This window comes from Megalobrama amblycephala, linkage group LG2, assembly GCF_018812025.1.
Source record: "Megalobrama amblycephala isolate DHTTF-2021 linkage group LG2, ASM1881202v1, whole genome shotgun sequence".
In the NCBI taxonomy this organism is placed as follows: domain Eukaryota; kingdom Metazoa; phylum Chordata; class Actinopteri; order Cypriniformes; family Xenocyprididae; genus Megalobrama; species Megalobrama amblycephala.
Genome location: NC_063045.1, coordinates 14821577 through 14848874, shown reverse-complemented (window position 1 = coordinate 14848874; position 27298 = coordinate 14821577). Strand labels below are relative to the sequence as shown.

General features: G+C 37.3%; 1 protein-coding gene across 1 annotated transcript; it reads right to left on the bottom strand.

Moving 5' to 3' along the window:
• Positions 1 to 201: 201 nt before the first annotated feature.
• On the bottom strand, positions 202 to 16415 carry rgmd (RGM domain family, member D). Its single transcript, XM_048182951.1, has 5 exons — positions 16298 to 16415; positions 8192 to 8229; positions 6626 to 6774; positions 4301 to 4812; positions 202 to 1658 (listed from the first exon to the last, which is right to left on the bottom strand). Exons 1-5 carry the CDS (start codon positions 16346 to 16348, stop codon positions 969 to 971), a joined length of 1440 nt encoding a protein of 479 aa, XP_048038908.1. The 5' UTR covers positions 16349 to 16415; the 3' UTR covers positions 202 to 968.
• Between the last annotated feature and the right edge of the window lie 10883 nt (positions 16416 to 27298).

The following is a 27298-nucleotide window of genomic DNA, read 5'->3' as shown; positions in this document are numbered from 1 at the left end:
GTCAGTGCAAGTTGTTTTCAGTTAAAATAGCTAAAACATGCATTTTAGTCTGGGACTAGGCTTAAGCCTTGTCTGTGAAACCGTGGGAAGAGTGTTTTAAAGACAAAAACCTGAAAAATGTCGAGTTACACAAATTTTCAACTCTATAGCACCCTCTATGGATTGGAAAGAGTCATAAAATTCAGGAGGGAAAAAGCCAGAGATAGTCACAACTCTTTTTTTTTAATATGGAAAACAACAGATTACACAATATAGCACATATTAGTTATGTTTTATACAAACTAAAAAAAATCTAACTAGATGAAACATCACATTTAAAACATCAACTATACACAGGTGAATTTACACATATAAAACACATATATACACTCTTTCAATATATTATTATATAAAGAATTTGTTTTGTTTTCTCCTTAATAAGCAGAGCAGCTTGAAGAGGTCTTTTTCTACCATGACTGTAGCTTTATGTGTGGATGTCTGGACCCAGTACCAAAAATATATGGATAGGTAGCATTTCATGAAGTTGTTGGATCCTGTGTAAATTTTCTTATGTCCAAGTAGAAAGTTTGAAGTGCATCTAAACTCGTGTGATTCTGGAAGATGTGCATTATATATATATATACTACGTGTCTTTTATGATCATTTCATCCATTAACGTCACATCTGTATCAAAAGTGTCCACTCTTTAATCCTTGATAAACTAAAAGATATGCAGATTAGCTGCCTTCACTGTTTCCAGATTCGAGAGCCTTTGTCGATTTCACATTCAGAAAGCCTGGAGTGTGCTATCATTCATTCTGAAGAATAAAAAACTGCAGGTTTAAATGGAAATGAGTCCGTTCGGATCAGTCTCTTAACTTGCAGACAGTATGAAGTCAGTTTGATTATTTTTCCAGGAGGGTTTCATGGTTGAGGAACAGTCTGGCTGGTGGGTATCCATCTTCAAGCTGGCGTCTAGACCAGCTCCTTCAGTTCAACAGTAGCAGAAGAACCAGCGCCGTGAAAAATGAAGGTGTAACTATCGTTCCTCTATTATAAATGTGTGGAGTCCTGGGTAAACTTTGTTTCAGAGTGCTGGGCGGAAGTGCCTTAAGGTCCTCCAGTGCGCCATATGCAGCCATGGAGAACTCCGGATCGCCTGTCGTGAGAAGATCGAACACGCACGACTGGAAATAAACATCCTCCACCTGCAGCATCTCTCGACACTTTGTGGTCGCACGTTCCAACATGTCCACGTGCGCCGAGAGGCCTGGCTGCAGCTCGCCGCCATCGTCCTCCCCGTACCAGCCGCCCGTGAGTCGCGGCGGACGCAGGCTCTGCTGCCGGTTGAGCACATGGGCTTTGATGACCTCACTGCGCGGGCAGCCGTGCAGACACAGCTGCAGGCCGCCGTTCTCCTCCGCTAAGTCCTCAGGCATGCGGATGGCAAAAGTCAGGTAGCGTCCGACCTGCCTCACGATGATTGACGTGCCCAGGTAGCGAGCGTGGATCTTCACCTGCCGTATACCTAGACCTCCGCTACCCTCCACGATCCACAATCCGTCTCCTTTCCCGCCGCTCCGCGTGCCGTCCTGGAACGCTGACGGCAGGTCCTCGGTGGTGGCCTGGTACACCTTCTGCTCGGTGCAGTCATGATAGGACTTGAAGATGACGGTTATCTGCAGGGGAGACCAAACGGGAAACGGTGAGTAATAGCTCACACTGAAAATCAATACATGAAATTGGTTGCAATTGACTAGAGGATTGTTTCAACATTGTGTTTTTGTGGAGCCTGATTTTTGCTTTAAAAACTACACGTTGCAATGTTTCCTAGCCAGGGCTGCGTTTCTCAAAAGCATCATAAGCTTAAGTAGCTTGTAACCATTGGCACCAATTGCCTGGAAAATCCAGCCTCACCGCTGTACCAGTGGATGAGTCTGGTCGGCCATTGAATCAATTCGATTTCTAGGGCGGAGCAAATCCGAGCAAACAGGAAGCGGAGTAAACCAATCAGAGAAGGGTGTATATGACGTTAGCAAAGCGACGAGAGAGTCAACAGCGAAAAGTAAATAATTAATGTGTTTTTGGTCATTTAAAACTGAATTCACGGCCGAACAGAACAAACTCTCGGGTCTCGCGTGCGCAATCTTTGTTGATATTGAAGGGACTTTCGCCACATTAGAGTGACGCTGTTTGCGTCACTGAAATAAACGAATCTGATTGCACGGTAGAAGATATATCAGTCTGGCCTTGCCAGGCAATGGCACCAATGCTCTCTACCATCATCTTATCCCACAATGCTTTTGAGAAACACAGCCCTGGTCAGCGTTTTTTTTTTATTATTATTATTATTTTATTATAATTTATATAAACTGTTTTAGAGTTTATTAATTTTCTGAAATAGCTTTTATTTTATTTTTTTGTATTTTCAGCTTTAGTTTATATTTTAGCCATTTTTGACATTTCTAAGTTTTTATTTAAAATATTTCTATTTAACTTTAGTTTATTTTTATTTCAGTTTTAGTACTTAAATCTATTTTATTTCAGTTAAGTTTTTTTTTTTTTATCTAATATTTATATTTTATTTCAGCTTTATTTCAATTAACATAACTTAAAAATAACACTCAACCAAATATGGCAAAATAAATCAGCTGACGCATCCTAACCAACAGCGACCTCGTTGGTTCCCGAATAACATAGTTAAATTATATGATACTAATGTACTAAATATCAAAAATATTCTGTTTGGCTGTGATTGTCTCACATTTTGCATTCTGGACAGACAAATTATTATTTTTTTATTTTCTGTCCTATTTATAAAATGGTGAAAAGGCCAAAAAACTAAACGAAATTTGACTAGGAAAATGATGTAATGTGGAAAAGAAAATTACTGAAATCTTTTTTGTTAATTGAAATTAAGCTGAAATAAAAACAATATCAGTTGAAAAATTAAAATTAGAAATGTTGCAAATAACTGAAATAAGTTTGAGCTGAACTGGAAAAAAACTAAAATAGAAATAAAAATAAATTTAAACCTAAAAACCTATTTTAAACAACAAAAAAAGTCAAAAGCAATCTTAAAACTTTAAGATTAAAATGAACATATAAAATAGCAGCAAATTCAAAATATTAACAAAACCTATAGAAGTATGTAAATAATAGTAAAATAATACTGGAAGAGTGAAAGACCTAGACCTTGAGAAAAAAATAAATAACAGGTGTCGCCACATGATGGCAGTAGAAGAACAGACAAAATCCACGCCGGACAGTTTGGGGTCATCTGCCAGTATCTAATCTAAACCAAAGTCAGTGACTCATCAATGGAATATCCAACAGCACAATTTTACAAAACTCTGATTAGGTCATGGAGCTGTAAACCATCAACAGTCAATAAGATTTAGTTATATTATACAGGATTAGTCCAAGTATGTCCACTATATTTAAGGCTAAAGAACTAGCACTGATGGAACTCAATGAATAAAAAATAATTGTGTGTTGATTTAGTAGCCTGTCATGAGCTCTTGTGCAAAATTATAAATGAATGTGAAGATGTTTAAACTATTATTCTCATAAACACATTGTTATGTTAAAGTCAGCTGCCCCTGAAAGAAGTGACAAGTTTTATGTGCCCTGGTGTTATATTACTTTCTATAAAAAATAAAATAAAAATAATTGTCATTCCCATATTACCGTAATATTTCATGTCTGTTAACCTTCCAGGAACTAACTGACTGTAACTGGAGACTGAATAATTTATTTTCCATTCTCTTTCTGAAGCAGCTGGGGGATTCTATCATAGTCTTTTGGTCCTGCGTTGTCGCCACGGCTCAACATCATGTTCCGTAATAGAAGAGAGAAAAAAAACGTCCGGCTAATGACATCATTGTTTGGGCTGACTGTCTCTCTCAAGCTTTTGGTTTGAATGATTTTTTTGGACCATGGAAAAGTTCACCAAAAAATGAAAATTCTTAATTTCCTTGTGCTTTCCAAAGCTATGTGACTTACTCTCTTCAATGGAAAAACTGGAAAAAGTCTGTTTTTGTACTTACAATGAAAGTCAATGGGGTTCATACGTAGGTTTTGGACCCCATTGACTTTCATTGTATGGACAACAAGATGAAAAGGTTTACAACAACACTAGGGGGGAGAAATGATGACCATTTCCTTTTGTGTTTCACATTTTCATCACTTGCACTGATGGCAAGGCTTCAAAACTTTTACCCATTCTCAGAAAACCATGAGTATCAGACTCCGCTTCTCCAAAGAGATCGCTAAAGTTTGAACAGGTCACACTTACACTAAGGCTATTCATACAACTAACCTTGTTGGTTGCCGTTGCACTGGAGCCTTCAACCACCGGTACGTTTGTGACTTGAACTGAAAGGTATCGGTTGTGGATGAGCGGCCAGGCTCCCTCAACCCTACACGTCTGGAACTCATCCCTAAAAGTCCGCAAGTGAGGATCGCCAAATAGTCCGCAATGTCCATACTTTTTCTGTTGGGCCGCCGGTCCTGAGGCGAGCACCCTGCTTTCATAGTTGCAGACGTCCACCACTGGTGGCTTGGAAGTGCTGGGTGCTTTAGCCGACGACGTTGGGCCGTCGCTTGAGCAGTTGTGCTGTGCAAAAAGCTCTTTAATACGGAATACAGCAGAGTGGTACACCAAGTCCCCCCTACAACCACGGGCCGTGCGGCGTGTACACAACGAGTAGGCCCTCAGAGCGATGCAGTAGTCCACATCTGGAAGCACCTCCTCTTGCAAGCCACCGGAGGGTGAGAATGAGGCCACGTACTCTGCATTACAGCGCTGAATTCGACATGTTTGGCAGCACACTGTTGAGAATCAAGAAGAATGAGTAAGAATTAGGCATTAATGAGACGCATTTAAAACTGGGAGAATCGTTATTTGATGGTTGGTTGGTGATGCCGATAAACATAATTAAAGTTCTTAGCCTTGGCGATCTATACACTAAACCTCTTTAACAGCTACACAACTGCTGTATTTTGTCATTCTGACACATTCATTGGTTGCACTTGAAGCAGCAGGGCATCTGAAAAGATAACTAAAAGCTGGCGATTGCTATTCCAAGCCAAGAAAACATTCCTAGATTGGAATGCTTTATGGTTATGAACTAACAAAGGTGTGTAACTGCTTAATTTCATATGATGACTTTTAAATGCTTTGAATACAGGCCCAACAATAACAAATGTGATGGAATTTAGGTAGCATAAGAACTCCCATTGCTATGACAAGGTAATTGCATTCTACAGAGTTTTCACGCCTTTTGACCAATGAATTTCCATGAGACGTGTGAATGACTGAAAATATTGCACAATAACATGGAAGCAGTTTTCACAGGTAAATTACCAATACATTGTTCAATTTAATAACAAATACTGTTTAATTTTCTACATTAATCATCATCCACATAACTACAACTCTGTGGAAATTAATGCAAAATGTATGTGATAAGATGTTATTTATGACTAAGCCTGCAAGAGATGACAGAGAACATTGGTCTCATTTTTTTTTTTTGTGCTAGACCAGCTGTAAGTGCATTTCTCATGGTAAAAACATCGTAAAATAGTGGTCTGTCAGGAAACATTTAGCATATGGTACGTAAACTAGGCTGACAAAAACATTAATAGTTTGACTTTTCTCAGATTGAATGCATATTTTGTGGGCTATCATACAGACTTGTAAACAATACCTAAACCCTTTAAAACGGACCTTTATATTTAGACAAAGTTGTTTTTCAGTCTATTTATTACCTTTACATATTATGTTTAATGTATGACTACCATTAAATAATACATTGAAGCATTAATTGTAATTTAAAGTTCTAGTATTGTAGTCTAATAACTATTTACTTAAAAAGATAATCAATCTGTAGATAAAAAAGCATTTTCAGTCCTACTCCGAGCATGCAACAAAGTGTTTGTTCATTTGTATCTGATACAAAAATCGCATTTTACATTTTAACCCACACTCGCGACACAAAAAAAAAAAAACATCCTGCGCGTGCTTTTCAGAGGCGTAGGCGGTTAAAACGCGCAATACCGTAAAGCGTAAATAAGCCATATTTGCTGTTGAGTTACACAAATATCTTATTCATCACTCGTTAAGTCTCACTTTTATCTTCAACAGTCACGGGCTTTCGAAGTAACTTAAACAGCTTTAAACAACGACACAGCAAGAAGCTAGCCAGGTTAGCCAAAGTTTTGCCAAACTAATAAAATATCCGACTAAACTAAGCAGTTCGCTTTAAGAACAGAAAATTGTGAGGATTCATTTCGAACATCTTTTCAGAAGGTAGGAAGTATAACATTTGGTTCTCACTATAAATATTTATCAGAATATACTGGGTTTACATCTTTTTCGCAAACACGGCGCTGATTTGCTAGCGAGTTAGCTGCACAACTCTGGCCTAGAGAAGAACTAAATGCGTATTAAATAGTGCATTAATATGAGCGATGGCCACTGCATTACGTAGTGCGTTTAAAGTTTTAAAATACTTTTTAGTGATTTTAATTTAACAACATCCCTCCAAACGACAGTGTAAAGTTTTCCCAGCAGCGCTCGCTCCGGGATGCGTGCATGCAAATAGAGCGATTAATACGAGCAAAAAAAACAAAAACGATTTACCTGGTCGGAGTAACAGGCACATAGAAACCACTAAAAGACAAATCCAGTTCCAAAGCTGCCGCTTAGCCAGGTTGAGAGTGCCGCTTCTCCCCATGCCAATCCATTCAGTTTGATTGCAGTTCTCCAACTGCTGCTCATCGGCGGTGAGGCTGCGAGAAATCACAACTTTTTCATTCTCTTCCCCAGCCACTGTCATTCAAAGGAAAAGTGCTGAAAAGCATCGCATGGGAGGAGCTTCTAGTCGCCAGCCCTTTCCATGAATGCTGACAAGTGCTCAGTCACGTCTTTATTGGAGTTACAGTGCAAATATGCATATCAAAGAATGAACGATTTTGTCTATTTATAGTAAGAGAAAAAGTAATGTGTCCCTATTAGCCTACTGTGTAATTATACATAGTACATGTACTTACTTTAGGGTTAGGGTATTAGGGTTTGGTTTAGGGTTAGTTGCATGTAATTATGCCTAATTTATGGTTATTACTATAGTAAATGCATGTAAAGTGTAACAAGGACACATTAAAATAAAGTGTTACCAAAGTTTCTTTTAGCCCTCTGAGCCCCTTCATTTTTGGGTCACACTTGGTACATTCACGGTCAAAACTAATGTAACTCCCCCCAAGTAGTCCTAATATATATATATATATATATATATATATATATATATATATATATATATATATATATATACTTGGATTGGATTTTGTTACTATGCAATATTTATACAATTTTTATGAGCTATTTTTTCTTTTAAAATGTATGTAATTTTTAAAATAATTTTTAATGAATGCAATATTTCAGATTAAATGTCCATGATTTTGTGTGTCTGTGTGTGCGCGACAAGTCATCAAGTGTCATCCGATTCAGATGAAGCAAAATATCGATAATTTTTGACTGCGAAGGTACCAAGTGTTACTTTTTATGTTTCAACCTTTAACGTATCCGAATCATGTCCATGATTTTGTGTGTGTGTGTGTTCACATAGCTAATGCGACAAAACTCATCCCATTCCGATGAAGCAAAAAAAAAAAAAAAAATTTAAAAATTCAAAACATAAAATGTTTGGTCATTTCTGACGGAAGAGGCCGAGAGGGTTGTACGAGTCTTGTCTTTTAATACAGTCATTTGTTAAATGTTGCCATGCCTAATATGAAGTTAGTTTTTAGTCATTTAAAACTGAATATTGGCTTAGTTTTCTGTAAATTAGAGTAAATTCAGACTAATTCTTCATTTTTAATTATAGAACAGGCCTTTTGCACAGATACATGAACTGATAAATAGAATTAAACATGCCAAAACAGGCATGGGAATAAACCACTGTCATCTATCAAGTGCATCTCTTTGGACAGCTGAAAGTCTACAAAGCTTATTCTGATCTGTGTAATAAGCAGAGGATGATTGAAGAAATGAAAATCGCTTAGCCTAGCCTGAGGGTTCAGTTTTATGACGGGCTTCAGCATGCTAATCCTACATTCTCTGGTGCAATATCATGGTTTATTAAACTACTTTGAGCTGGTTTATGGTTTGGTCGCGTTTGCAGTTATAGAAACAAAACAATGTATTGCTTACCGTTTTAAATGATTTTGAGGATCCATTGAGACTGTAACCTTGGAGTAAACACAAAATGTATACATTAATTTTGACATCATAGATAAATTTGTGTTTGTTTCTGTGTGTGTGTGTGTGTGTGTTTGTGTGAATATAAGAGCTGCATGATTCTGGATTGTTTAAAACAGAGATCACAATTCTCCCATGATTCTGAATAGACAACCAAACAAAACAACAAATAAGTTTTGACAAAATGTTAAGTGCTGCAGTTCATTTAAAAAAAATTTACTTCATTTGATTTTTTTATTTATTATTATTAGGCTATTATTATTATTATTTTGAATGAATGAATGAATAATTCAATGACTCACTCATAAAGACTTGTTTCATTACTGGATGAATCAGCATTTTTGAATAAATCTCTTGAATGAATGATTCAATGACAAACACATTTTTTAACAGTCACTTGTCATCACCTACTGGTGTAACAATGTAACTGATGTCATCTTTAAGCGTCAAGTTACTTTCAAAAGGTGATTTACTCTATTTTGATCACTACTGTAGACATCAGTGTCTATATCAAACTATAAACTTTTATCCCTAGTACTTTTGTGATAAATTGAATATTTTGTAAAAGAAATAATGATACTGTGTGGTTGAAAAGACTTTTGTTAAAGGATTAGTCCACTTTTAAATAAACTTTTCCTGATAATTTACTCACCCCCATGTCATCCAAGATGTCCATGTCTTTCTTTCTTCAGTCGAAAAGAAATTAAAGTTTTTGATGAAAACATTCCAGGATTTTTCTCCTTATAGTAGACTTCAATGGGCACCAAACAGTTGAAGGTCATAATTAGTTTCACTACAGCTTCAAATTGTTCAACACGATCCCAGATGAGAAATAAGGGTCTTATCTAGTGAAACCATCGCTCATTTTCTGAAAAAAATTGAAAATTATATAAGTTTTAACCAGAAATGCTCATCTTGAACTAGCTCTCTTCTTCTCCTCTATTAGAATTCCAGCAGTGTAGACACTGCTAAGTGTATTACTGCCCTCCACAGGTCAAAGTTTAAACTAATTGTTATATACTATTGAACTAGCATATTGCATATAAAAATTAGTTTAAACTTTGACCTGTGGAGGGCAGTAATACACTTAGCAGTGTCTACACTGCTGGAATTCTATTAGAGGAGAAGAAGAGAGCTAGTTCAAGATGAGCATTTCTCATCTGGGATCGTGTTGAACAATTTGAAGCTGCAGTGAAACTAATTATGACCTTCAACTGTTTGGTGCCCATTGAAGTCTACTATAAGGAGAAAAATCCTGGAATGTTTTCATCAAAAACTTTAATTTCTTTTCAACTGAAGAAAGAAAGACATGGACATCTTGGATGACACGGGGGTGAGTAAATTATCAGGAAAAGTTTATTTAAAAGTGGACTAATCCTTTAAGCTGCTCGCTGCAATTGTACTTGTCAAGTCTCCTTTATTTATAAAGTGCTTTTTAAAATGCCGATTGTTTTAAAGCAGCTTTACAGTGATTGGTTTAAAAGTAATAGCCAAATCATTGTCATTTACTGTAGGAATAAGATCATGTGGGTGTTTGAATTGAGATCGCAATCTTTTAACGATTAATCGTGCAGCTCTAGTATATATAGATTATATAGTTCTTAAATTCTTGTATATTCACAGGTTGGCTGATCACTTGTGTCTGAAATAAAGCTGCATTTCATTCTCCCTCACAGCAATAAGTGCATTCTTACGGCCAGGCAATGTTAATACTAATAACTAAATACTACTTTTGGAGAACTGGCTGCCCCATGAAGTCATTCATGTCTTAGGCCTATAGTGGTATTGATACTACAGAGGCATCATTCAGAATCTGGCCACTGAAGCAAATACCTCATTCACTCAGGTGGATGGATCAGTGAGCCCCTTACAAGCACCTCATGCCAGTAGACGACTTGACAAGGCTGATGGGCGGAGAAAGGGTTCTTTCTTTGCCCCACATTTGTGAGCATATTACATTGCATGACCCAGCGAATATACATATTCCTCTGGTTGAAACAAGAAGGCAGCGAGTCAATTACAGAGATGAATCAAGTAAAAAAAAAAGAAAAGAAAGAAAAATGAGAAAGAGAAAAGAAAGGAACGGAAAAGAAGGGATAAGCCAGTACATTTCTCCTGACACTGACTCACTTGTTCTTATACAATAGTGGAATGAGGTCAGTCTGGTAAAATTAGCCATCCGCTTCATGGCAGGACTGAATGCCAGGCCAGTGAGAGGGGACGGAGAGTCTCCATTTGAGAGTAGGAGAAACCAGAGAAATAAAGTGACTACATTTTTTGACAGAGAATGAGAAGAAGTATTGGGAAGAGAGGAGAAGAAGGTCATTTGCTAAAAGCCCAGAACTCCTACTCAGCGTAAGTTAAGAAAAAGATGTGAAATAAAACGAGACGAACCATTACACCAAGAAAGAGACCATAAAACCTGAATTGAATAATGATTCTTTGCAAACAGGTTTCTCCCCTCATCTGTCATTGGCTGAAATTAACAGCTAGGCGATGCCCCAAACTCACACCATTGGTTGAGCTGCTGTTGCCGGGCTGGTTGGAATAGTCGGGACGTTCAAACAAACATAGCAATGTTTTCATAACGCCACAGAACCGTTTACACTCTTCAAGGGACTTACAAACGTAGAGTTGTCTCTGCATATTAAGCTGGAGAACGTTTTTAACAGCAAAAAAATTGCACGCTTCAACTTTAAGAAAACAATTGCCTGAAGTTTTATGCATGCTATAAATTCAAAGGTGGACGTAAGAGTGAGAGACAGAAAAGCAGGGAAGTGACAGAAGGAGAGTAGGAGAGGGAAGAAAAAAAGGAAGAGGCATTGGGTTTCCACTGACTGTATGTCTGGGCAGCTCCATATGGTCCTCATTAAGGTGCTCACTCTGTGGGAGCAGCTCCACACCGCGCTGCTTGTTTTTGTTATTAGGCCCATCACATTTTGGTATGGAGGGCACTGGAATATTGGGCCACTGACAGGGCTTGCCCACTGCTTCTCAACCAGAGATATCATCAACTAAGACTAAATCTATTCAAATAGTTTTCGTTAAATTAAATATGATATAAATATTAGATAAAAATCTTAAGTGTAAAACATTAATATTAGAAACTAACTGAAATAAAATAAGTTTAATTACTAAAATAACTGAACTGTTTCATTGTTTTGAGTTTTATGAACTTATTTCTTTTAATTTAGAAGAACTTAAAGGTGCTAAAGAGGATGTTTTGTTTTATACATTTTTGCAATATTACTTGAAACTGTCTTTACTAACTGATAAAAGACTGTTTATTAGGTGCACTGAAAGGAAGAATATTAATATACATCATCTGTGCACGAGGTAGGGCCTTAAAAAAATCAGCCAATCGCGTAAACGATTGGCCCTCTGGCTTGTCAATCACTGCCATGACATTCCTTGTGCGAGACGTGTGCGGCTGCGCGCTCCAGTAACTTTCCACACTCTACAGGCGCCGCATGCAATGTTTTTGTCAGGAGACAGGAGTAACAACTGCAGATTATGAGTTACCTGTGGTGAGTCCGACATAATGAATCCACTAACACGACACAGCGAATGCTGGTGGTAAACACTCGTGTTCCAATACTTGTGCACAAGTTTTGGGAGGCGTTCCCTCGAAATGAGCTGTGAAGGAGGGGGGGTTGTTCTTACGCATGCGCTCATTTCAAAAACTCACTAACAGTCTTTGGTTTCTCAGTCGACGAAAAGATCCTCTTTAGCACCTTTAAGTTTAACTGAAACTGGGCTGGGATTTCTATTTCCCCGCATGTGTTGCCCAATGACACTCAAAAGTAAATGCTAAAATTAAGTGTTATATAATGTCTTTTTTGTTTTTTGTGCAAGATTAATGTTAAGTGGGAGATTTACTAGTGATTAATGTTTTATTATGCTCATTTAGAAGGGTTTCTGTTAATGTGGTTTTTTGGAAAGTTACCATGGTGACAAGTGGTACATATGGCTTGGTTTGAGAGCAAGTATGTTAAATACTCTATATGTCTAAACTCATTCAGCAAGTGTTGTACCATGCTATTGTTAACATGTTAGTAAGTTAGCATTTTCTGAATTAGCTTGTTATAGCTAGCTAAGTTTACACTAATAAAAAAAGTTCACATTGAGGTTAGGCCTACATGAAAATTTTAAGTTAAATGTATGAATTAGTGTACTCAAGTTAAGAACACTTAAAATATATGAGTACAAAATAAAAATCTGCCAGTTCTGCTTACTAAAACTTTGAATTTCTTAACTTATTCAGGCATACAGTGTAAATAATTTTATAATAATATTTATTGACCAATCTTTTATCATGTTGTTGGTATATTAGATTATATTATTTAATATACTAAACAAAATATCAAAAGGTTTGATTGGACACACAGCTTCGGAAGCCTCCTTTTTGAAGACAGAGCTTTTGAAGCCTCTTAAAAATATTAATGCATGGCAATATAGTTTGTTGCATTTTACTTTCTTTTTTCGCTGCTGTCCATAACAAGTATGTGAGCCAACAGTTGAAAATCTAGCCAGCCACCCACAGCATTACTGAGTCGAGTCAAGTGTCCTTCAACTGTGCAACTGTGAGAAATGAGGACTTAAAATGTGTTTACCCACACTATGCAGCTAAAATTAAACTTTTCTCGGTAGTGCATTTGAGTCACAGAGGAGAGATTTCCTTTACTGGTGACAGAGCAATTACCATAGATAACAGGGACAGAAGTGTGTGCCTGTAAGAGGCTGCCACTGATACCATCTCTGCTCAAGGATCCCACTTAACTGCCTTGATTGATGCCCAACTGAACTCTAGGGGGTTCGAAAAGAGAAGGTCTTTGTGGGCCCTGAGTGGATTGCTTTCTATCTGAGAGTTGTTGTGTATTAATTTGTAATGATTGCACTTGAGGTACATTTAATTGCATTGGAAAAGTTGCGTTTGGAAAGAGTTTCTGTGTGCTGACATTGTTGGGTTTAATAGATTTGATAGACTAAAAATCCTAAGCATTTACACCTAATTTTAGGTGCTACACTGTCTGCTTCCTTCAGGTAATTTGTTTGCAAACACTAAATCCTTTTTTTCCTCACTCCACCTTAGAGCTGTTTCCTTCTACTCGAGAGATGCTGTTGACATAGTGTCAAGCTCAGTTCTTTTTAAAAAGATAAACACACAAGTAACCTTAGATTCAGGGTCATGGGGTCTTCTCAGTTTGGTGAAGAAAGATAGTGGAAGTAAACAAAGGCAAAATGAGGAGAAGCTTTAGATCTACTCTCTAAGAAAGGCTAAGCTTAAGCAAAGGCAATCTGTGGGATCAATGCTGAGCTGCTCCCATCCATACCTGACAATAGGTGAATCCAAAATACTTTGTTGTTGAATTTTAGGTTTCCGATTAACAGCCACATACCACTTAAAACATTTCAAGGTGACTCCACTCAAGATGTTTTATCTAACTCAAACACGTTTTGGTGTAAGTTCAAGTGTTTGATGTGCCCTGTGTGTAGATAATTGCTGATTTAAGGTCTCTTTATTTAAAGAAGATATTTTTCAGAAGTGTTTTTGTCTAAATAAAGAAGGTCATACTGCTTTAGAACAACATTTTTTGGATGAGTTCCTTATTCCATATAACTGTTGACTACATCAATTTTCTTAAGCTCAAGTTTTCTAGTTCAATCAACTTTGAAAATTGATTTTTTTAAATAGGTTTTTTATGCACTATTTTTTGTTAATCTGAATGAATCCAATCTGATTTCAGATTTTGAATGTTCTTTTTATATGAACCCATAACTTAGCAATCAGATTCAGGTTATCATTTATTTATGTGCATTTATGGATTCCGAACAAAACTTCAGCACATGTTCAGTGCCCCAGTCATCATGTTCAGAAACTGGAGAAAGCCAAAGCTATAATGTCACCAGAGCTACCTTGAGTATAATTGTCATTTTTGCCTTGATGACATAAGTAAAAGAAAAGCTGACAAATACGTCAGAAGAGCTTTTTTTTTTTTTTTTTTTTTTTTGCACACGTGCGCAAGGTATCTTTGAATCCAATTAAGAAAATACCTCAGTTTTTTCCCCTATTTATTAGATTATTTCAAGTCTACACCATCCCTTTCAATATGTTCGAAATTTCATTCAGGCTGAGCTCAGGTGGATCAGTTGAGGTGTTTATATAAAGGTCTTTTCAATCCAATTGATCCATCAATCCAATTTCTAATGGATTATTTCCCAGGTGAAAAAAGTACACTTCCATGTACTTAAAGTGCTCTATTTTTGCGCAATAATTTTTTACTTAATTTACAAAAAATTCTTCATCAGTACTTCTTAATATAATCTTAAGAACACCTAAGTGTACTCAACTGTGCTGAGACACTATGAATATGAACTAAAATGTGCTTTTAACATACGATCTCTGTTTTAAAAAAAATTTATTTAGTTACCACTTGTAGGACACTTTAACTTATCTTTGTATGAAAGTAGAATAGAGCACTTTAAGTACATTGTTATACTTTTTTTTTTTTCATATGGGTTGGGTACATGTAAACATATCTAGCGTGGTCTCCTAATTTATTATACAACCTTTGTTGTCATTATCAAACTGTAGTATGTGGACTGAAATAACCGCTAAAAGTAGGAACAATTTTAAAAACATCCACCCATTTGATCAGGAAAATAACTCTTAAGAGGTTCATATAGTCTTTTCAAACATTTCTGTTGAAATACAGGCACAATAACTGATGTGAGAAGGGAAGAATGCAAGAGGAAAGCAATGAAAACTTTAAAAGTTCTCTCGCTCTCCCTCCCACAACAGCACCTGCTCAGGCTCTCATTTCAAACCTCTCAGCTGTGGGAGCATTCTATGACCAAATAAATCCGTGGAATCAAACGTGACTCCCACTCCCAGACCTTCAAGTCCAGCCCTGAGCTCAAGCCATGGGAACACAATACATTCGATAGAGTGCAACAAAGCCCACATCACCCCGAGCTTACTATTCATCTTTTGAGAATTTTGGTCTCTGCAGATGATTTTTCAATTGCCTAAAGCGCCAAAGTTTTGCACCCTTACCAGCATAATCTCATTGGATGGACAAACTGCTCTTCATTATTTGAAAACTCTATGACTTTTTTTTCTGTCCAGTTTCAAAAAGTAGTCCATACAACTGCTCTATAATCCAACTCTTCTGTGGACATATGATAAATTTGTGCAAGTAACAGACAAAATTGAAGTAGTTACTCACTGATAATTGTCTCCTCCATTGGACTACTAACCTTTACAGCCAAATAATTGAGTCAATTAGGTGAATTCAAGAAACAAATCAATACCATTTGTGAACAAATCATTTAGACTAGTTTTGTAAACTAACTTGTTAAAAAGATCTGTCTCATAAGAACAAATAGACATTGCTTCTCACATTCAACTCTAGATTGTCCGTAAAAATTTCAGTCTCTTCAGAAACTTCAGAAAACCTTCAATATAGTGCACACACATCATATGGGCTACTTCTAAAGATGTGTTTGTGGTACTTTTTGATATTTCGAAGCTTGACAGCAACTAGGATGTTCTCAATATATACTATTTCAATTTTTTTATTATACTACTACTGTGTAAAGAAGACAATGCGCCAAAAATTTCACATTACTTATCATAAATCAGTAAGGTTATCCTGAGGACACTCTCAGATCACAGGAAACAACAGCAGGCCATGTTTCTAACATTTTTTTGATATTGTAACATTTAGACAAATTTGTTGTAGGTGAATGAACTTGTAGTATAAGTATTGTATAACTCTAAAAATCAGATGACAAAGATTCTCCAGTGACATCTTTAAGACTACTCTACTCTTAAGACTATACTCTGCATTCAAAGTATTTGTTTTCTGAACTCAAATATGCATAATAGAAAAGTTTCAAGCTTAAAATCCTAAAACAGCACCAGGCAAACCAGCTTTACTGCAGTACTGTAGTAACAACCAAGGGTTCACTTTAAGGGTCACTAAGTATCAAATGACATGAGTAATGGCATTGCTAGTCCCAAAGCGAATGGTAGAAAGATGAAATGGAACTTACCTCTGATTTTTGTGACTGATGGGCATGTGGCATGGATGTGTAAAACACCATTTCACTGAGAGAAGTCTGTTAACCCCTGTTCCCTATCTGCCTCGACCAGACAACTGTGTCCAGCTTTGCTTGACAAAGGGAGATAGCTGTGAATTAAAGCACATGACAACAGCTGTCTTTTTAAAGAATCGGCACTTTGATTAGGGTTGGTTTGTAGTTAAGCAATGTTCGCTAATTCCTACATATCGGGAAGGGCGGGTAGGAAAAAAAGACGAAAAAATCCTGATCACACTAGCATGCACACACACATAACCAACTGTACACATTCAAAGGATTTGACAACATATGTCGTCTTTGGCCAGCGTCCCATATTCTACAATGGTCATCCACACAGTGTGGTCTGTGGTAAGGCCAGAGTCTTACAGCAAATGTATAGCGGCTCTAAAACGTTTTTGCACACTTAAGTCGCACCTTAAATGGCATCGGCAAACAAATGATTTGATCCATCTATCTATCTATCCATCTATCTAGTCATAGGACTATAACAACACAAAAAAAGTAAAATTAAAACACAATATAGTAGAAAAAGTTTCTTTTTTAAAATAAGTAAATATATTAATAAATATATAGATTTATCAGATAGATTTTATCAGATTAATCAATGTTCTTATAAATATCCACAATATGCAATGTGCTACTAAACAAAACTGCATCACTCAAGGTTTTTGAGCGTGCTAACTTTGTCCAGATTCTTTTTTGTTTCCATAAAATATTTTTTGCACAAGCAGCTGTTCAAATAGACAGCTGCTCTGGCCATTCATTCAAATGGCAGTGCTTACAAATCAAGCCAGTGTTGTCTTTGAGTTGATCCATTGCTATTTCAGCAAGTAATCCTCAGTCTCATGCACATGTTCCTGCTCACAATCACAAGCATTCTTATGCATTGATGAATCCAGTGACCAAATGTGATGCATGTTATAGCGACAATGCTTTAAGACACGAGTCACGCAAACATTTTTACAGACAAAAGGGGCCTAAACAGCAGCATCATGGCACCGTTGGATTTGAGATGCTGTTGGATGGAAAAGCCACTGGGAGCCACGTAATCTCTCGCTCGCGTCACATTTTTTCCGTATCTCTCTGTATGAGAAGAATCCATCCGACCAAAGCCTCTGTGGCGACAGCACACAGTCTCCACGCGGGCATGCCTATGCGCAATAACAGATAAACGAACACGTAAAACGTAACACATGCACATACATCAGCACAAACATATGCATTCACACACATGCGCACCCAGCGTGCCCCCAGCTGTTCCTCGCCCTCACTGCATGCAGCAGGTGTAGGGTGGACCTTGAGGGACGGGGTGGGAGTGGGAGTGGGCACGGCATTTTCGGAGAACAGAATTTCTATTGTTACAGCTATGCATCCCACGATGTGACTGGAAATTTGTATCATGTTCGTTCTGCTTTGTGTAACACTAGTGCACAGCTGCAGAGCAAAGCGTTCATAACAGTTCTAGTTAATGCCTTATATGTCTCTTCTGGCTTGTAAAAACCCCCTGGGGCCTGTCCAGCAGTTTTGTCTGTAATGTCTTTTCTGCACTTTAAAGTTTATTAAAGCAGAACAATTCAGAACAAGTGATCCCCCCATGGTTTCCAAAGTTTATCACTTGCATCTTAAAGGGTTAGTTCACCCAAAAATGAAATTTCTGTCATTAATTACTCACCCTCATGTCGTTCCACACCCGTAAGACCTTCATTCTTCTTTGGAACACAAATTAAGATATTTTTGATAAAATCTGTTGGTTCAGCGAGGCATTGAGAGCAAGTTAATTTACATTTTCAAACACCCATAACATATTTAAAACAGTTCATGTGACTACAGTTGTTCAACCTTATTGTTATAAAGAGACGAGAATACTTTTTGTGCACCACAAAAAACCAAAATAATGACAACAATACCTAGTGAAGGGTGATTTCAAAACACTGCTTCATTAAGCTTCAAAGCTTTACGAATCTTTTGTTTCGAATCAGTGGTTCGGAGTGTGTATCAAACTGGCAAAGTCACGTGATTTCAGTAAATGAGGCTTCGTTACATCATAAGTGTTTCGAAATTTCAATGGTTCACCACTGGGGGGCGTGACTTTGGGAGTTTGATACATGTTCCGAACCACTGATTCGAAACAAAAGCTTCTAAGCTTCATGAAGCGGTGTTTTGAAATGGTCCATCACTAGATATTGTTGAATAAAGTCGTTATTTAGTTTTTTTTTTTGTGCACAAAATGTATTCTCAATGCTTCATAACATTAAGATTGAACCACTGTAGTCACATGAACTGTTTTAAATATGTCTTTAGTACCTTTCTGGGCATTTGAAAATGTAAATTAAAGGGATAGTTCACCCAAAAATGAAAATTTGATGTTTATCTGCTTACCCCCAGGGCATCCAAGATGTAAGTGACTTTGTTTCTTCAGTAGAACACAAATGATGATTTTTAACTCCAACCGTTGCCGTCTGTCAGTCAAATAATGCGAGTGAATGGTAACACAATTTATAAGAGTCAAAAAATATTAATAGACAAATCCAAATTAAACTCTGCGGCTCATGGCGGCGCATTGATGTCCTAAGACACGAAACGATCGGTTTGTGCAAGAAACCGAACATTATTTATATCATATTTACCTCTAATACACCACTATGTCCAACTGCGTTCAGCATTCGCTTAGTGAGGTCTGATCGCGCTCTGACAATGGCAGTGATGTCTCGAGCTTATACTTCAATGAGTGCCAGACATCACTTCCATTGTCAGAGCGCGATCAGACCTCACTAAGCGAATGCTGAACGCAGTTGGACATAGTGGTGTATTAAAGGTAAAAAAATGATATAAATAATGTACGGTTTCTCGCACAAACCGATCGTTTCGTGTCTTAGGACATCAATGTGTCATCACGAGCCGCAGGGTTTTATTTGGATTTGTCTATGCACATTTTTTGACTCTTATAAATTGTGTTCCCATTCACTTGCATTATAAGACTGACAGACAGCAACGGTTGGAGTTAAAAATCTTCATTTGTGTTCTACTGAAGAAACAAAGTCACCTACATCTTGGATGCCCTGGGGGTAAGCAGATAAACATCAAATGTTCATTTTTGGGTGAACTATCCCTTTAATTTGCTGTCAATGGAGGCCTCACTGAGCCATCAGATTTTATCAAAAATATCTTAATTTGTGTTCTGAAGATGAACGGAGGTCTTTTGGGTTTGGAACGACATGAGGGTGAGTAATTAATGACAGAATTTTCATTTTTGGGTGAGCTAACCCTTTAAAACAGTATCATCATTACATAATAGATTATCTATCTATCTATCTATCTATCTATCTATCTATCTATCTATCTGTCTGTCTGTCTGTCTGTCTGTCTGTCTGTCTGCTCAGGCAACAAAGCAAAGGCCAAAGCTATTAATGTCTCACTTGTGTCCCTAACTGTCTGTAGAAGAAACACACATGCATGTTAACAAATACACAAAGGGACAGTACAAACTGAAGCAGATGTGATAGTATCAGAGACGGCTGGGAAAACAGACCCAGCAGCACCTGTTAATATTTAAAAACAATGAAAGTGCAAAAATTAAGGAAAACAGAGCAGTGGTGACATCATCATTTTTCAAACGGGCTCAGATGGGAGGGGGTTGACGGAGGGGTCTGTTCGGGGGTCGGCTGGTTTGAGGGCAGGAAACTGAGAAAGAAGGAATTTGAGAGCTCAGGGACTCAGCAGCTATGTTCGAAAGATTTAACCAAACAATGTGAAGCTGGAAGTGACCTGGTGTTATTAGACAAGAGCTTTTAAGATACATTTCTGTGTTATTCTAATTAATTATATTAATTCATTATTTTATATGAAATGTATTTATTAATATAATATATTTGATTAATATGAATAAATGTGAATTATATTAATATATTACTTACTAAAATAATTTATATTATTATTTCCTATTATATTCATCTTATCTTTTATATATGTTTGTTTGGAATCTTGTCCCAAAAAAAAAAGTAGTTAGCATAATTTACCAACATAAAAGTTGTTGTGGTTAGGTGGTTTCTCCAATTACTTTGAACAGTCTGTTAAACGTAAACTGTCTCCATGGAAACTTCAGGAAAACCCTATGAAACCACTATTAAGCTTCTTTGTTTAATTCCAACTGCACTTAAAAAGTCATTATCTATGCATAAGGGTAGTTCACTCTTAAAATCTACAGTATGCAAGCTGTAGGAGCGCAGAAAATTAAGCAATCTAGCACATTCATGAAAGCCTAATGCCCAAATGGGCCATGCAAAAGCATTCTGAGCCCCCCCCAACGTGGCGCTTTTGAAGTAGGCAACTAATCATTTGTGTATGGCCCAATGCAAGAACATTTATCTTTTTTATCTGCTTTGTTTACAGCTGCCAGATTCGGAGATCCTTTGAAATGTGCAGCGGTGTCACGGTGCTGCATTCATCTTCCAAGTTCTCAATTAAAACCCACTGCTCACAAAGCTGAGAAGAACATAGAGGAATGTTCAATGTGGGACATCTGCGAACAACACATTGACGAGGCACGACCCCCAACTCAAAAGTGTGAGAGAACGGAGAGCATCTTCTTTCTTCTTGAGGGTAGGGGGGAAAAGTATATGGCAATGAGCTGTGGAGGAAGGTGGAGTTCGGGGGGGGCTTCTGCAGAGGAGCCTTTGTGCCAAGATCACAACCAGATGTGCCAAGAGCGTCCAAACAGGATTGAGTGCATGTCTGCAATTTTCAGCAATTTGTCAGATTTAAGGGTTCACCCCCAATACCACCTGATAGACAAATAAAATCCTCCCCACGCCCATGCAATAATTCGAAACACGCCGGCACCCCCCCGGAGAGCCAATCTGTGGCCCAGTTGCTCATTCGGTGACAAGACAAGCCCACGATGTGAATCACTGAGCCTGCGTAATCTGAAAAAAAGTCAAAAATTTTCATCAGCGTTTCCCTCGGTCTGCGTCCCAGCGGAGCAGAGATGTTGAAATCCGTACAGTCTTCACACGCTTTAAATCCATCACACAGCACATTCGTAAAAAAAGCCTTGAACCAAAACAAACATTTGAATAAATAAACATGAGCGACAGCCAGTTAATCCCTCTGGTGGCACATCGTAAATCCAGCCTCAAATTTTTGGCCTTGAAAGGATTTTTGCCACACACATTCACTATTCCACTGCTTATATAATCACTCTGCAAAATTATTTTCAAAAATATAGCTGTAGCCTATAATAATGCTCACATTGTCAGGTGAACTAGGAGAATTATTTTCTATCTATGTACATGAGCCTCATTTTAAGGACACTACAAGCAAAGTTGCTTGATTTTATTTGTTAAAGAAATAGTTCATTTTAAATGAAAATTGTCATTATTTACTTGTTTCAAACTTGCATGCATTTTTTCCTTTCTTCTGTGGAACACAAAAGATGTTTAACACAATGTCTGAGCTAGCAAAATGAACACGAATAGGTACCAGGAGCTTCTAAAAAGGTTGAAAAACATCAGAAAAGTAGTCCATACAACTTATACACTAAGTCTTCTTAAAGGGATAGTTCACACAAAAATGGAAATTCTGTCATTTTTGTATGAATTCTGTATGAATTTCTTCTGCCGAACACAAAAGAAGATATTTTGAAGAATTTGGGTAACCAAGCAGTTGATGGGCCCCACTGACTTCCATAGTGTGTATATATAAAAAAAAAAATACTATGGAAGTTAGGGTAATGGTACTTGTCCCAAACCGACATGGTACGGACGTCATGGTTGCAATGCAATGCTGTTTGCTAACTTCCACAACGAGAAAAATAGAAGAAGAAGAAGAAGAGGAGGAGGAGATCTATGCTACAACCCAAAACTAGTGCACCAACCCAAAACTGCTAGTAGCCTATACGCTGAGTTTCGATTAATTTTTGTGATGCACTACACAAACTTCACGGAAAGGATACTGGGATGGCAGAAAGCAGCATCCTGGTTGTTTTCTTTATTTTACAAAAGCACAATGTTTAGTTTTTATTGTAAGTGTACACAAATACAAATAGACCCTTTACAGTTTCGAATGATGTCTTACTCTGCATGACCATAAATGAGTATTTTAAGTTGTTTCTGCAGAATGGCATCATCTGGATGATTTTGGGGGGCAGCATCATCCAGATGTGCCAATCACCGGAGCTAGGCAGAAAAAGACTACAGGAGCGCAATAACTAATCTCTTGTGACCAAATAACTTTTGTTTTTTATCAGCACTACAAAAAATATGACCTATGCAATAATGCATTGTTTACTGCTTAGTGCTTAATACACTAAAGGAGTCTGTACTGTACCAACTACCTCAGGGGGGACTTAATGCCGCTAGATGGAACAAACAGTAATTTGCACTACTGTCTTTTGAAAATAAATGAAAAGAAACCTAGCATTGGGGATTTGTTGCTTTTTCCTGTTGTACAAAACTTGTATCGAACCGTGGCCCCAAAACCGAGGTATGCACCGAGACGTGGTTCTGTGTACCGTTACACCCCTAATGGAAGTCAGTGGGGTCCCATTAACTATATTTGGTTGGTATAATTCAGATTTTGATCTCCATATCCATTTACATATATTATATATATCTTCCAAGGGTTTTTTTCCCTCCTAGGACTTTTTTCCCAGTGTTAGCACGCTGGGTTTTTCTCCTAGGGGTTTTTTTCCACCCCTGGGAGTCAGCCGACATTGGCTTAATTTAGCACCATCTTGTATATGTTACATATTACCACGCTTGTTTGTACAGCTCATTTTTAACCACTTCCCTTTTTTCTGTGCTTCTAATATGTAAAGCTGCTTTGAAACAATTACCAATTGTAAAAGCGCTATATAAATAAATTTGACTTGACTTGACCCATATTCTTCAAAATATCTTCTTTTGCGTTCAGCAAAAGAATGAAATTCATACAGGTTTGGAACAACTTCAGGGTAAGTAGATGACAGAATTTTCTTTTTTGTGTGAACTATTCCTTTAAGCTGTATAATCTCTTTGTTTGGGGAGTGAAATTAAAGTCATCATTTGCTCAAAATCTTGCTTTGATGGCTGTATTTTATTATTTATTTGATGTTTAATTTCTTTTCATTGTTTAGTTTTGTTGATTGAAGCGTTATTGCAAAGCCTTTTCTTATGTAAAAAGTAAACCAAAACAAGCAACTAATAATGTAAATAATTTAAAAAGTTTTTAACATCAATGTTATCGATGTTATATACACATTTTGAAAAGCACTTCAAAGGTCAAAGTTAAAAGGATTCAGTTACTTTGATAACTGCAGTGTAGTTACAGTGTGCTACAAATGAAGCTTGAATATGCATATTAAATGTAGTTTTTGTTCAAGGCTTATAATGCATATACCCAGCGCTACACCACATATTCTGCATTATATGTGCCTTCGCTGGATTTATTGCACTGTAAATGCAGTAGGTTGTACAGGGACATGAGTAAGCTTGAGAATAAGTCTTACACCCATTTTCCACACAGTTGTTCATGTTTATACCATTAGGTATGTTTTTAGTGTACTTTGAGCCTGTGGCTCACTACTGACTAAGGGACTCCGTTTGGCCGTCCTCATACTGTTGTTCCCGGACAAGCATAGGCAGACTTTGTGTTTCAAAGACAAGAGAACTTGTGTCTGTAGGCGTTGGCCAAGCATGACTTCATAAGTTGTGTGTGGTCATGCGTCCGTGCGTATGTGTGGGTACGCGCTGGGCAAAATGTGAAGAACATACCTTCATTTATTTGAGTTTGCATGTTTGCATAGGCAGCATACCACTGTGTCCACGCGGACCAAGAGCAGCTGACTGGTACCATCTGTGGCGTAAGACTCTCACCACCCACTGTTGCTTCAAGGCCCCGGCTAATTGCCCCTCAGGGGGCTCAGGGTTTTTGCCCACTGATCCCATTCACCACTTCAGCCATCTCAGGCTGTTTTCGAGGCCGTTGTCACTTTTGAAACTGCAAACCGATTGTAAATTAGAGCTGTGTGTTTCTGTGTGTCAATAGTTGTCCTGAATCCTAATGTGAAATTGTTCTTTAGCCTCCACAGGTTTGTTTTTCTTCAGGTTTGTTTCCCACACACTGGCTGACAGACATATATCAGCTTGGCCGGCTTACGTTGTTTCAAAACCATGTCATATTTCATTGCGATTTGTAAAGGTTGGAGCCGGCTATGTTGTTCTCCAATTAACTCTTTCCTCACCACTGATGGAAATTTCCATTAATTGTGACATAACGCTTCCCCACCATTGACGGCAACCCATGTTTTCACTGTTATATGCTAGGGGGCGCTATTACGCATCTTCTGAAAGAGTACAGAATCTCAGGATCAAAACGCGGGCAAAAAAGAAGCGGAAACAAGCGATAAAAGCATTGTTTATGCACATTTAAAATAAAGCATATAACAGTATATAAATCAAAACTGGGTATAGGACTCTGCAAGCTTTGGGGTTGTTGATGGACTCGATCTACTCTATATATGTTTTGATCATCACTCTGAATCTGATCCGGACATGGTCTTTGACAAAAACGTGATTTTCTCAGCTTTTTGTTCACAATTTTGCTTTTTTTACAAAATATATTCTGCGGGGACCATGAAAGTTTTGTGAAAATATTCAAAAATGCTGGCAGTGGCTGGCAACATTTTAAAAAAAACACTGGCGGGACAAGAGTTTACTACTAAACTTACCTTGTCTTGAGTAACAAATTAGCATTTAATTTCTCCAGGATTTATCTAATTAGCAGCACAACCACTGCATCTGTATTAGCCTCCCGGCCTCCGCCTCTCAGTCTGACTAGCGTAACAGACAGCCACCACCTATAACGAGAGGGTATTATTACTAATAACAGTTAATTAGCCTTGTCAGAGAGTTTCTCTGAAACACAGGAAGGGGGAGGGGACAGTAACAGAAACAAAAGAACCACTATGGCTGAAGTCTTCTCTACTCTTTAACTTCTTTTTCATTTACTTTCTGCATGTCTCTTCACAATGTAAACATTTATTTTTGATTTATGAGAGCATACCATGTACATATTTACATAGAAATGGACTAAGAAAAATATATTAAATATATTATACATTATTTCAATATAATTAAATACAATATTATATTAATTTAGGAAAAAATAATCAATAATTAAGATATACATATTAATATTTTATATATATATATATATATATATATATATATATATATATTATTTATTTATTTATTAGTACTAATATTAGTACTGGTGTTAGTATTCACAGCCAGTAATAATTAAACTGTTCAGGGCAGCTGAGCTCTGCACGACTATAAAGATTTTATTCTGGGCAGAAAAGAGAGATTGGCTGGAAAGGCATGGGGGTGTATGTGTTAGTAATTTTAAAGTTGTGGGGGTCTAACTCCCACAATGCACTGGCAAATTCCTTTAACATATGGCACGTCAGGAAAGGGGTGGTTGACCTCTGGCCTCTTGAAAGTCTCTTGAGATGCCCTAGTCAGGCTGCATAAGAGATCTACCATCACTGCGCACTGCAAGACCGTCTGTGACTGTTATAACAATCACTTTCCATCTTACCTTTCCCCCTAAAATTCCACTCAATGTCTTCATGGCTCTCACAAAGAGGGATCTTTTTTCTGCCTTTTGTAGTCCCTATGTAATTTTCAACGCTTAGCTTCTCTGTATAATACATCATTTCAACACATGTGATCCATTAAGGTAGAGCCAAGAGAAAGCACAGGAAACAGTTTTTCTGAAAACGTGTTACCCTCCTTTCAACTGTTTCCAGAGTGTCCCCACTGCCCCCCACTACTTCCTCACAATATGATAAAAAATGGATGTCAGAACAGATGAATGCCTTTTGGTTTTATTTTTAAACAAATAATGCATCTAATGATTTTCAAATTGCTCTGCATGGGTTGTGCTAGAATCATTTGTGGTCCCATCAAATCTTCTGCCAACTAGATTGTTGTTCCTAATGATCCAAGTCATATGATTTTGAATCAGGCATTGCATTGGTCAACCACTGTGCTTTTACTTCCAAGCCATAATGTGTGAAGAGCATGCAGAATTGAAATCCTGTTCTAGGTTATCCTATTCACTGAGCCCCGTCTTTAAAAAATGACCAATCCTCCATTAGCAACAGTTGTCATCCACCATTTTCTCAGACAAGCATTTTTTTTTTTATAAATAATGTGAAGTGCATGCTATTTTAGTGTCAATAGTAATTAAAAAGTTTACAGGAACATTGTGAATATGTTGTAGAAACATATTCTGTTCACTTAACACACATTCACATTACCGAAATTTCAACACAATTTCGCAGAAAAAATGTCCATTGCACGAAGCACAACTCACACAGAAGTCATTTTCAAACTAAGCAGCTTTCCCATTAAAAAGTTTAACCTGATGCTGAATCTGAGTGGGGAAATCTTTACCCTAACGTGAAATTCCTGATTTCGCAGACTCCTGTTGAAATGACTGGATTTCGCAGATCACCGGTAAATGTGACCGCAACAATAAATACTAATCTGATCGTTTGTAATGAAGCTTCTCTCATTACATTTGACTGTAAAGAGTTTATCTTGATTCTTAGAGTTTTAAATCATGTAACTGCATCATTTATTGATTTCTTTAAAGAAGAATAGCAGATAAAATTGCTTTGCAAAGTCACAATTCATGTTAGAATAGTATCTAATATATTTTTACTAAAATTTTTCCAGAAATTGATGCTTTTCATCTCAGTAACCAACGGGGCGGAGATTAGGGTTTATTTGATATGCAACTGATTCAAACTTAAGACTTGAGGGATTCTGTGTGAAAGATGACCTTGATAATATAAATCAAACAATTCAAGGTGGGTATGATCATGTAAATTGAGCTCATGAAGTTCTCCAGTGCAACTCTCTTAATACCCTAAACATTGTGCAAAAAATGGATGCTTGTAATACTACA